Source organism: Nansenia antarctica (assembly GCF_963989245.1).
Source record: "Nansenia antarctica genome assembly, chromosome: 7".
Taxonomy (NCBI): Eukaryota; Metazoa; Chordata; class Actinopteri; order Argentiniformes; family Microstomatidae; genus Nansenia; species Nansenia antarctica.
In genome coordinates, this window is record NC_137677.1 from 47299125 (window position 1) to 47312198 (window position 13074).

Below are 13074 nucleotides of genomic sequence, written 5' to 3' on the forward strand. Positions count from 1 at the left end.
TTTCACCACACACAAACAGTCACACACACATGCATGCACACGCACGCACACACACAAACACACACCCCATACACATATACAGAGACATGGCAGGCTATTTCCTTGCTGTGTCTGAGAGTTTAACTCCGAGGTCGAAGCCTACTGCGGGAGCACAATATCACATTAACCCTCAGTGATTGAGTTTATGCAATCAGATCCCCGCTTGATTGAGTTGAGCCTATCATAAACCTTATAATTAGTGTCAAGGTTTTGGCCCAAGGGGGATTTTACCTCTGTTGCAGCCCCAGGATGTCTGTGTTTACACCACGGGTCAACAGACGTAGACAGACATCCCACAATGCAATGGGGCTGACCTCCACTGCTAATGAAAGGTTGTAGGCTCCAGAGATTAGCCTGCGAGTCAGTTTTGTTTTGGTTAGTGTGTGGAATATGGTGACCTTGCCTGAGGGAGGCTCACACAGACATACTCAGACACACACACACGCGCACACACACACACATGCACACACACACATGCAAGCACACACACACACACACACACACACACACACACAAGTGCACACACAGACACACGCATATGCACACACACACACACACACACACACAGACACACAAACTCATTACCCACTCTCTTAATGTCACATTGCCTTTAATGATTACTTTAACTCCCACTGGTGCGTGAGACCCACAAGAATATAATTCATGCAAAGTGCCTCACAAGCATGTTGATATGAAGGCCCTGGTCCCCTGTGGGTTTGCAACTCGTAAATGTTATTACAAATACATGCAGAAGCTAGCAACAAAACAAGTCCAAAGACTGAAAGACACATAGACATTGTCTTATTTTCCTGTTTGTTTTTCACACTCGGATGTCTTTCAGTCACTATCTCCCCCCTCCCCCATCTCCCTCTCTCTCTGTCTCTCTCTCTCTCCTTCTCTCTCTGTGATCCAGAAGCACAGTGTTTGGACATCGTTTAAGCATTGGAAGGCATCAATACAGACAGCATTGATTTTTTTAAACAGTTAATGGAAGTCTTTAGGGCAGGAAAGCTAATTAAAATCATATGCAGGTCAAGCTCATTTAATGCCTCTCCATTCGTTTACTGTGAGCTTAACTACGGTCGACTGGAAAATCTATCCATTGGGCATTGTAATTGACTGGTGATTCTAATGGCTTTCCAATCTGACTAAGAGAGCGTGGTATATCGGGGCATTCGGGGGGGCTTTTATATAGTCCCTAACTGCTCTCTCGCGCTCTCTCTTTTGAGTTTTATCTGCATTCAGAGCTTTTTTTTTTTTTTACACACAATTCAATAAACATTTTAATAAGCACAACTTTGCGTTCCCTTTAGATATTTGGGGCATTCATTGAAATAAAGAGTTTGGCCCTTGAGTGTGTTTGCTAGGAGTTGGGAGTGTTCTTGCTCAGTCTTGTTTCAACAGCGTGCTAGAGAACTGCCAACTCTCAGCTGGCCGCTATATTTTGCAATGAGAAAACCAGTGTGTTCCAGCTTGGCTATCTCAAACAAATATGTTGTGTGTGTGTGTGTGTGTGTGTGTGTGTGTGTGCGTGCGTGCGTGCGTGCGTGCGTGCGTGCGTGCGTGCGTGCGTGCGTGCGTGCGTGCGTGCGTGCGTGCGTGCGTGCGTGCGTGCGTGCGTGCGTGCGTGCGTGCGTGCGTGCGTGCGTGCGTGCGTGCGTGCGTGCGTGCGTGCGTGCGTGCGTGCGTGCGTGCATGTGTGCATTGTGTGTGTTTTGTAGTGCTGTGCTGTAGGAGACTGATTCGAATCAGGGAGTCTAGGGAGATTTCATTTGGGCTGTGTTTATTGTTCCCTATCAGGGGCCAATATGCTAGCAGCAGATGCCAACCCTCTCACTGTGACTGAGTTAGACGCTCCAGCCGCTTGACTCTGGCCACAAACCGCGGCACCCTGCTGCTACCGCTAAACTCAGCTGGCAAGCACAGAGGATACCCAGGAACACAACACTCTACTGGACAGGGTCATTACCACTCATAGAGTTAGAGTTAGAGTGCAGAGGTGTTGGATAAAGTTCCTTGACATGAATCATCTCATTTAAAAGAGATTCCCAAGACTACGGCAGACCCACACACACGCACGCACACACACACACACACACACACACACACACACACACACACACACACACACACCTAGAGGTTAGGGGCTGGCTAGCAATCGGAATGTCTATGGTTGACCCTGTGCCTACAGCAAAGAATACCAAATTCCAACAATTGACTGACAAGTTGATTGCATGGCAATAAACAATTATTATGTTATTATTATTATTAGACGCACACAGACACACACACACACACACACACACACACTCATACACTCACACACACCAAGGAAACAGTGATCATGTGAAGTGGTGATGAGATGTCATCTGTGTGGTAATTGCTCTGGCTGTTAGTAGGGGTGATATTATTTTCTGCTCCATATTCTCTCGGTGCGAAGGAAACACCCTGCCCTTTGAGCTAACTCATTATGCTAATAAAATCAGCAAGTTTCAATCACCCATGATATTATGTTGTTCCATTTTAGCTAACATTTTGGAAGCCTTACTCACATTTAAAAGGCTATTATGTTGCTCATTATTAAGATGAAACCATGCATTGAAATCTATTCTTCAGCTCACAACAGTAAACTCATTGTTAGAAATACAGTATTGTCAGGCAAAGCTAACATTGACCCATTGGACTAAATGGTGTACCTTTAGTTTAACATTAATACAGGGATTTCTTAAGTAATGACTTGACAGAATGTGATGCCATTGTGCTGTGTGGTACAGACTAGAATGTATACATATTGTAATAATCTATGATAGCCTGCATTCTCTGGCTGCAGTAGAATCACAATGTCTCTTGTTATAGAAGAGGAGCAGCTAGGCTCTCTTGTTGTTGATGTTTCATCCCCTGCTAGCACCTCCAGACCCCCTCATCCCCTGTTAACACCTCCAGACCCCCCTCACCTTACACACCTTGCTAGCCCCACACACCCTACTAGCACCACACACCCTGCTAGCCACCCTAACTGATGCTCAGATTAGACATGAGGTGGTGCTGGTGAGGTTAGCTATGAGCTGGTGAGAGGAAGGAGTGGAGGGAGGGAAAGAGGGAGGGAGGGAGGGAAGAGAAGGGCGGAGGTGGAGGAAGGGAGCGGCACAGTAGAGATTAGAGCGAGGAAGTACCGATAGAAGGGATAAGCAGGGAGAGGGTGGAGGAAGGGAGGAAGGGAGGAGGATGCAAGGAAAGGGGAAGGGAAGACGCCAGGAGAAAGGATGGAGGGAAAAGGGCAGGCAGGAAAGGGAGCGAGGGAGGCAGCGGTAGCCTCTCTCCGCTGCCCTGAGCTCCCCTTATCAAGCCAGTGGCAGTGGGCCTCGCAAGCTCTAGCCTAGACCCAACCAACCCTGCAGGGCCCAGACCCAGACACCACAACCTTCACTTCACCTCCACAGGGCCCGGAGCCTAGCCTACAGAGGAGCTGGGAGGGGGGCAGAGGGAACCAGGCTGCACTCTCAAAGGGAAGACATGGGCTTTAGATTAAGACCTCATTTTGAATTCTCTGTTCATTGATTGTATAGGCCGGCTACTACTGCTGGCCATTGTGAGTTTTAGGGTTGCTTCTTGAGGATTGACGAAAGCTTCGTCAGCCATTTTGTGGCGACCTAACATGTCGAAGAATCTAAGGCGTATCTTAGACGCTCTTGACTATGCAGTCCTGGGCCTTATAAGATATTAATATCAGACGCTGGTATCTCCTCACGTCTGCTGTATTGAGCCGTTGGGGGAATATTTACACTGCTGAAATTCAATCAGTGTGGCTAATGCGATTTGTCCAAATATAACGGCTCGTCCAAAATATCCCTCCTTTCAATTAACACAGACTGGGATCCAATGGACACTCACATCCCTGAGAAAGAAACCAATACCTAAGTAACTGCAATACAGTCTGATTATATGAATAGCATGTATTATATATTTATAGAAGGATGATTGAAAATGATCGCCCAGGGCATATATCCTGAAAGAAAGCCATTCCAGTGAAATGTCACTCTCCTGGAATTGTACATTCATTATTAAACCCTCCAACGTGTTTCGAGAGGCAGGCGGGCTTCAATCTACTGAGATTAAATGTTGGGAACTGAAGCTCCTGTGTTCCAGATAAGTCACCTTAATAGAACATGGCCTCTGAGCTTGGGCAGTCCCTTCCCTCCGGAATCAATTTCCCCCGAAATGTGATAACTGAGACCAACAAGTGACAAACATCTATCTGGATTTTTTTTTTTGATTTGTTGGTAGTGGTGATGGTGACCCCGAATGTCTTTATCTTTAAATGGGTTGTTAAAAACATTTTGTTGGGTATCTGGGAAATGAAGTGGAGTAAATTGAACAGGCTTTGGAGGTGTTTCCATGGACAGCGCTACGGTGTGGTACTAACGCACCCTTGATAATAATGGTCTCTCTTTGGTAAGTATTGTCTCTTCTCTGGTTGGTCCCTCCTCTGTTTGACAGGTCCAGGGGGTCTTACCCTCTGGTATCCCTGGTTGTCTTGGTGAGCGTTCTGACCCTCTCCTGGTGCTCTTGCGCTCGCCTGGTATCTCTCATGGTCTCTCTGTGTGTGCTGACCCAGGCACACGGTCTCTCCTGTGGTCTGAGGGTGGATATCTCTCTGTATTCGGACCACTTGGCTGGTCTCCCCTTACCCTAACCCTAACCCTGACCCACACCCTGACCCTAACCCTAACCCCTGACCCTAACCCTAACCCTGACCCTGACCCTAACCCTAACCCTGACCCACACCCTGACCCTGACCCTGACGCTGACCCTGACCCTGTGCCCTGCAGGTCCTTCTCTAGTGGGGGTGCTGAAGCAGGACTGGGCCTCCCAGAACAGTATCGCCCTCTCCTGGCAGGAGCCAGAACAGGCCGCATTCCCCGTCCTCGACTATGAGATCAAATACTACGAGAAGGTAGGGTAACATTTGACCATTGTTTACCCGCTGCCATGGTCACCGTGGCTAATGCTTACATGAGTACATTCATTGAATTCTAATGAAACTGCGTTTGCTCATGTTGTAACGAATCAGTCTCCTCTCCTCCTTCCCAGGAGCACGAGCAGCTCAGTTACTCGTCCACGCGTACCAAAGCCCCCAGCGTGATCATCACAGGGTTGAAACCCTCCACCTGGTACGTCTTCAGCCTGCGCACGCGGACCTCAGCTGGACACTCCTCCTACAGCCCCAAATATGAATACGAAACTACGGACGACAGTGAGTATCTGTGTGTGCGTGTGCGTGCGTGCGTGCGTGTAAAGAACAATTTATTTGTCTTCCGCCTCTCCCAACCCTCCCAAGACCCTAAAGTGTTACAGGCTGGAAGCAGCACGGGTTCAGCCACAGTACGGCGCCCCCGGAGGTTCAGCCACAGTACGGCGCCCCCGGAGGTTCAGCCACAGTACGGCGCCCCCGAGACATTCATGGGGTTAAGTGCTCAAGGGCACAACGACAGTAAATACAACCTGGTACTTTGTCTGACACCAGCAACCAACCAATTAACCATCCATATCCTGGGATTTGAACCAGCAACCCTATGTCAGCAGACTCAACACAAATAAACACGCACAGAACAAATTAACACACACACACACACACACACACAAACAGACAGCTTTTCTGCTCTGCTCCCCTTTCTGCCCCTGTTTGATAGGATGAGCTTTAGTTAGGTGTCCATTGCCATTGTCCCCTCCCAGGGTGACCCCTAACACATACTTATAGGCATTAGAAAACCAGCCTCGATGCTGATTTAAGATCAACAAAACATCCGAAAATGAACTTAGGTTAGGTTACTTCTGCCGTTTTGTCGTTGAAGTTTCTTGTTCACAGTGAACTTGTGGAATACCTAAGTATAGAGAGAGTCTTGGCGTTCTGTCCTGTTTTGCAGCTTTGATTTGGCCTCAGAGTGGCCTCTCTTCTCTGAAGCTGAAGAGCTTTTTTTATCTACAGGATCAGACAGACCTGGTCAGCCTTTGTAGCAGGCTTTTATCCAGGAGAAAATGTCCCTGCTCTACCCCCCCTTTGTCATCTCTCTTTTTCTCTTTTCTCGGGCTATCCGCTGCCTCTCCCCCTTCCCCATCTCCACAGCCAACCTTGGTCCTCCCACCCGCACGCACAGGCACACACGCATGCACACACAGACAAACACACGCAGCCCGATCCCATTTCACCCCTATGGCTCCGTTTTGCACGTTCACGTTTAGGGTAGGGGTGTCCCAATTCATATTTCATCGAGGGCTAGGGGGAAGGGGGAGGGCTATCCACGGCTCCATTTGGAGATTTTTCGGGACCACATTCGATTCGGAGCCATAACCCTTGCTCCCAGGATGCATTGTGAATCATCTTCAGAAATGAATTCGCTCTAGGCAATGCAGAAGACAACCAAAAATGTAATTTACTTTTTCTGTAATTACTTATTAATAAAGATTTGAAAAATTATGATAACCATCTTATTATCTTAGTTTAATGTCATTTCAATGCATTATAGACCTTTTCTTTACAACAAGCATAACAAAAAAATAGCTATTATGCCGATGTGCTGTGCTTATGCTTAACATAGACCGTTCCATAGTACGGCGCGCTTCCGGTTTTGGTGCTCAGCAATAGAGGACAATAATAGCAAAACTATTACCTGGGCACTTCCATTAGACTACCGAGCAAGACACTGGAGCACTCATATGTGTGCGTTTTTCACAGGGTGCCAGTCACCCTGTTCCTCTGCAACAAACGCAGAGATTGTATGAGCGTCCCGACGTCCCAGTTCCATGGAAGCGTCAAGCGCAGCCTTCCCATAGAAATACATCGGAGCGAGATTCACATTTCCGAGATATACAGTCCTGTTTATTTAGAAATAAATTAAATAATAATTAATAATTTTGCCATTTAGCAGACGCTTTTATCCAAAGCGACTTACAATTACGAATTACAGGGACATTCCCCCTGGAGTAACTGAGGGCTAAGTGCCTTACTCAAGGACACACTAGTAGTGGTGTGGTTTCAGGCGGGATTCGAACTCACAACCTTCCGATCACAAGTCCAACTCACTATCCACTGACTAGACCACCACTACCCCCAAATTATTACCTGTGGCGTTTGACAGCGGATGATGGTAGATATATTTAATGTAAAGTTATCTATCTAACAATAGGCTGATTTGGCGCATAATAGTCACGCTTTTTGACCTAGTTCCATGCCGCATTTCCCCCTGTTGACGTGATGCTATAGCTGTATAGCAGCACTTATTAAACCAAAACATCCCGCAATCTTATCCGAGCAGTTGTTATTATGTAATATTATTGATGGATGTGCCTTTTTTGATGGAGAGCAGTGAGCGGGAGACTGGATGTGAGCATGTAGTTGACTAATGCCCTGGACAGCGGCTGTTTCTTCAGCATTCCTGTCACATCGGATATCGGAACGCCATAAAAATAAATCTGCGCTCCCTGTCTAACGTTATATATCGAATGTTACATGTTTTAAGGCTGATCTGTGCATGATACTGCTGCATTTTGACATAATTCATGTCGCATTTCCCCCCGTTGAGCTGTATAGCGGCACTTATTAATTAATTTATTTATTTATTAAACCAAAACAACCGTTATCTATTTAACGGTCTAATTTTAAGGCTAATTTGTGCGTGATAGTCATGCATTTTTACATGTCTATTTCCCCCCTTTAATGGCATATGAAGACCGAAATGTAACAAAAGTTCAGCCGCAAAGTTGCAGACTGGCAGGCTAGGAGCACAGGTTAATAGCCTACAGAGCACCGTTATTCTGTCATGGTCTGATAATGAAGCATTGTTTTTTTTTATTTTATGACTTGTTTGATGATAGCGTAAAACTTAAGTTGTGAATGAATCACGAGCGTCAATGCTTTTCTATGACACTACTGTCGTATCAGGGTCTTGAAGGGTTGTCCCATTTCATAGGGAAAGATTTCAACCACTATGGCTTGTGTCTCTGTTCGGAGGCCTTGGCTCAAAAGCGAGTGGCACTCCAGAACGAGCCGTAGGGGTAGAAAAGGGAATCGGGATCGGGCCACTCACACACTCACACACACACACACACTCACACACACACATTATTAGTGCAGCGTCAATCAGACAGATGTCGTTAGCCAGGGTTTAAACAAATGTGTGAACTTGAGTACTCGTCAAGGGAAAGTTCCTGTGAAGTAATATGCTCCTGAGATCATTTATTGTGTCCATTTCTCCTCATGTGAGAACTAGTAATTAGCTATGTCCAGCTATAAGCACACACACACTCTTGCATGCACACACACCCTCCTACACACACACAGTTTATCATTACAGACGCAAATCCCCCTGTCACGTCTGGGCTAGGGGCCACGCATCCTGATCTCCAATTCATATTCATTAAGTGTGAAATAATATAGAAATAAGTTTGGTAATAGCAATCATCTTTCAATTATCTGGGATTCGTTAGCATTGTGAAAAGGGAAAATCATGAATATCAAATGAGGCCAATTTAGCCAAATGATCATAGACTAAATCACAATTTCATGAATGAATAATATTCAGTTAATGGCACCAAGCATATGAATTATCCCCTCTAAAGCTGGTGATAGTCTTAGACCCAGAGTTCAAACATCTCTCCTTTCACTTCATATCAATGAATATGACTAATAGCCCCTTCTCTCTCCTTAATATGTAAATATGGACGTTAAAGAAGATAATAATGTCATCCCCCCCTCCCCCCTCCCCAGCGTCAGACATGGCGTCAGACCAGGGCCAGGTATTGGTCATCGTCACGGCAGCAGTGGGCGGATTCACCCTCCTCGTCATCCTCACCCTGTTCTTCCTCATCACAGGACGGTAAGAGAGCTGCCTCACCCAGACTCAACAGAGAGAACAGAGTTAAGAACACATTTGGGTTTTTGAACACAGTCAACGTTTGTTTTGTTTCAGGCACAAAACCAGACATTAGTTTGTTACCGTGCTAGACGAATCGTGTTGTTTAGTTATCCTAAAATTATGCAATCTGCAATTGATTGAATATGGCCTTAATGTTGTTACTGCATCATTTTCATTAAAAATGTATTTGGTGAGAGGCGAAGGATCGGTGGGGGGTTGTGCTGACAATATACTTTGCATAGCTTCAGTTTGTTAATAAATGAGATTATTTTTGTATTTAGTTTAAGTCTGTGCTACTGTTGGTGCCTAGGGGTGTAGAAGTGGCAGGGACTGTTTCTTTTGAAAGTATGCGTGTGTGTGTGTGTGTGTGTGTGTGTGTGTGTGTGTGTGTGTGTGTGTGTGTGTGTGGGTGGGTGTGTGTGGGTGGGTGAATGTGTGAATGTGTGTGTGTGTGTGTGTGTGTGTGTGTGTGTGCGTGGGTGTGTGAGTATGTGTGAATGTGTGTGTGTGTGTGTGTGTGTGTGTGTGTGTGTGTGTGTGTGCGTGCGTGGGTGTGTGAGTATGTGTGAATGTGTGTGTGTGTGTGTGTGTGTGTGTGTGTGTGTGCGCGCGACTCAGTACGTCTGACACCTCTGAGCCCAGGCCTGCACACCTAATTCATTACAATCATCGTCCATCTAATCCAATCTGATAGGAACTGCAGTCCTTAGGGGACGGACACACACGGCTCTGTTGATCCATGCGTCCAAGTGGAAAAGCATCCGTTCAACCAGCCACACACGATTGGCTGGTTCCGTTTTCTGGATAATTAGATGTGTGTGGAATCACAGGAGTGGAATGACTGGTTCCCAGCAGGCTGCTCGTCCGTGAGTGTGTGTGTGCGTGCGTGCGTGCGTGCGTGCGTGCGTGCGTGCGTGCGTGTGTGTGTGTGTGTGTCCGTGACTGTGCGCACGCGTTCGTGTGTGTGTGTGTGTGAGACTTGTGAGATGTTCTCATCCGATAAGACCTGCAGCAGAAACCATCAGTCAAATGGAGCCAGGACCATGGATAGGGCTTTAGGGAATTTCAGCACCACCGTATTTGAACAGCTCTGCATCTCTATTGACTCTAGTGGGAGGCTCAGATCTAGTGTTTCCCACTGCTTCGGAGAACAGCATTGCCCTCTGAACTTCTGAACGGTACGAGAGCAGGAATATCCGTAGGAGACTGCTCCTTCACTTCGGATGGTTTAAACATCCGGCGTGTGCGTAGGTGTGACTCTCTCGCCCTCTTCCTAAAAGCGATGTAAGTGCTAGAGGAAAGAGCTGAGGTATAGGCACTTTGAAATGTGCACTACAGGAGTTAAAGGACCGTAGATGTGTTCCTGTGCTGTTTCACTTGTGTGTCGTATAGATAGCCGTACGTGACCACTCAGCCCTGCGTTGGTGGGGCTCTCACTCTCTCGGATATGAAGAAGCAGTAAAGTACTCCAGCTAGAGGAGAGAGCTGAGGCAGGCTTTCCAGGCCATTGGGCTGGGGGAGAGGGAGAGAGGCTGGGGGAGAGGAAGAGGGGCTGGGGGGGGAGGAAGAGGGGCTGGGGGAGAGGAAGAGGGGCTGGGGTGGAGGAGGGGAGAGAGGCTGGGGGGGAGGAAGAGAGGCTGGGGGGGAGGAGGGGAGAGAGGCTGGGGGAGAGGAAGAGGGGCTGGGGGGGGAGGAAGAGGGGCTGAGGGAGAGGAAGAGGTGCTGGGGGGGAGGAGGGGAGAGAGGCTGGGTGTGTGTTGAACGTGTTAGAATATCTTTTTAGTGTTACACTGGAAAAGGGAGAGAATGAGTCTGTGTCCGTGTGTGTGTGTGTGTGTGTGTGTGTGTGTGTGTGTGTGTGTGTGTGTGTGCATGTGTGTGTGTGTGTGTGTGCATACGTGTGTGTGTGTGTGTCCATACGTGTGTGTGTGTGTGTGTGTGTGTGTGTGTGTGTGTGCATACGTGTGTGTGTGTGTGTGTGTGTGCGTGCATGCGTGTGCATGTGCGTGGGTGTTAGTGGAGGGGGGGGGGGTGGGGCTCTTTTCAGCTGTTGAACATGAAAGCCACAGACACAGGGATAGTGCTGCTGGACAGGTCTGATAAAGGCACATGCCACCTCTGCTTTAATGAGCAGGCTGACCCCATCAGTAAAGGTGGACAGTCCCTCTCCAAATCCCTCGCTCCTCTCTTCCCTCTAGACAGACGTGCGCTATCTGCTCTGTCTATCAGTGTCCAGCCCCACAGCCCACACACAGCAGGGCTTAGAACCTGGCAACCAGCTGCCCACAACCCTCTGACAGGCTGCCTAATCTGGCAACCAAGGTCATGTTAGGCTTCAAAGGGGGGAGACCCTCTTTCTGTCTTTCTTTTCTCTCTCTCTCTCTCTCTCTCTCTCTCTCTCTCTCTCTCTCTCTCTCTCTCTCTCTCTCTCTCTCTCTCTCTCTCTCTCTCTCTCTCTCTCTCTCTCTCTCACTCTCTCTCACACACACACTCTTTCTCTCTCTCTCTCTCTCTCTCTCTCTCTCTCTCTTTCTATATACACACACACACACAGACTTTGGCCAATGTGTCCAAGCACATGTGCCACTGACCCTACCCCTCAGTAATTAGCCGGCTGATTGCTTTGGCCCCTCCATAATTATAATCTGCATCAGTTAAACCCTCTTAGTGTCATGCCTCCACATGGACAGGTCATAAGAAATTAGGGTTTTCAGAGTTTTCTGTCAAACTGGGCTGACCTAAAGATCTCTATGTGCTAGCAAGCTTTTGTTACTCTCTCCTTTCTCTCCTCTCCTCTCCTCTCCTCTCCCCTCCTCTCCTCTCCTCTGCTCTCCTCTCTTCTGTCCTCCCTCTCTCCTCTCCCTCTCCTCTCCTCTCCTCTCCCTCTCCTCTCCTCTCCTCTCCTCTGCTCTCCTCTCCTCTCCCTCTCCTCTCCTCTCCCCTCCTCTCCTCTCCTCTGCTCTCCTCTCTTCTGTCCTCCCTCTCTCCTCCTCCTCCCCCCCTCTCCTCTCCTCTCTTATCCCCTCAGCCATTTTTAGCAATGTTTTTGCAGAACTGTTCCTTCGTGGAGTTTTCAGATTGATGCCAGCACAAATGTACACTTCTGTCTCTATTCCTTTCTTCTTTTTTTTCTTTCTGGCTGTCTGTCTCTTTCATCCTCCCTCTCTCCCAGCCTGCCTAGTGGCATGGCGTCGCAGACGTCGTCTCAGTTCCTCTCTGTTAATAGTCTAATTACCCTACCTCAGATGTAGAAGCGCTAGGCACCTCTCTCAGGCCCATCTTATCCCATAAATCTGGAGTCGGAATCTTAATTGCCTCCGGTTCCAGTAGGTCTGATAACTTCATTAGCTTTGAGTGTGAACCGGCCTGTGATTCTCTCCTGCACTGACTGAAAGAGCACTGTCTTGAAGAGGGGGTGGGGGCTCTATGAATAGCTCTGCCCATCTGCCATGAGTGTGAGTGTGTGCTGTGATAACGCACACCACTGCATCAACACACACACACACACACACACACACACACACACACACACACACACACACACACACACACACACCACTGCACTGGTAAACCCAAAGCAAATAGAAATCTGTTAATCGTGGCTCTTCAACATGTTCCACACATGTGAAGATTATTCTCAGTGCTGACAATCACACTGTCTCTCACACATACACACACACACACACACACACCACACACACACACTATCTCACATTATCTCACACTATCTCACACACACACACACACACATACACACTATAACACAGTCACAGTGTTTCATTAAAACTGATGGACACACTTGTCACAGTCTTAACGATTTGAGTGTTTGACGTGTGGGATCTCTGTCCTATGTATCCCAGGTGTCAGTGGTACATCAAAGCCAAGATGAGCTCAGAGGAGAAGAGGCGGATCAACTATCAAAATGGCCACGGTGAGTCATTCCCCCCCCCCCCCCCGGACTCTATGTCTCTGTCTCTTTCTCCCATTTCACTGTGACACTGTGTCTCAATTGTGCCCGTTTTCTCAATTTCGCTGATTTCTTTACGTTTACAGACAAATTGAATTTGATTATGTTGGCTTTCAGTCGGTGTTTGTGTCTTCAAATATTCCTGATTAAAGTGTG

General features: G+C 47.6%; 1 protein-coding gene across 1 annotated transcript in view; it reads left to right on the top strand.

Annotated features, from left to right (window-relative positions):
• Positions 1–13074, top strand: part of LOC308162176 (ephrin type-A receptor 6-like) — a gene marked incomplete at both ends in the record, with an annotated part of 122634 nt that overhangs the window by 95199 nt on the left and 14361 nt on the right. Inside the window, 4 exons of the mRNA XM_080536301.1 lie at positions 4869–4993; positions 5131–5293; positions 8804–8912; positions 12812–12882. Of these exons, the coding sequence (XP_080392427.1) occupies positions 4869–4993; positions 5131–5293; positions 8804–8912; positions 12812–12882 (468 nt within the window). The remainder of the gene's footprint in view (positions 1–4868; positions 4994–5130; positions 5294–8803; positions 8913–12811; positions 12883–13074) is intronic.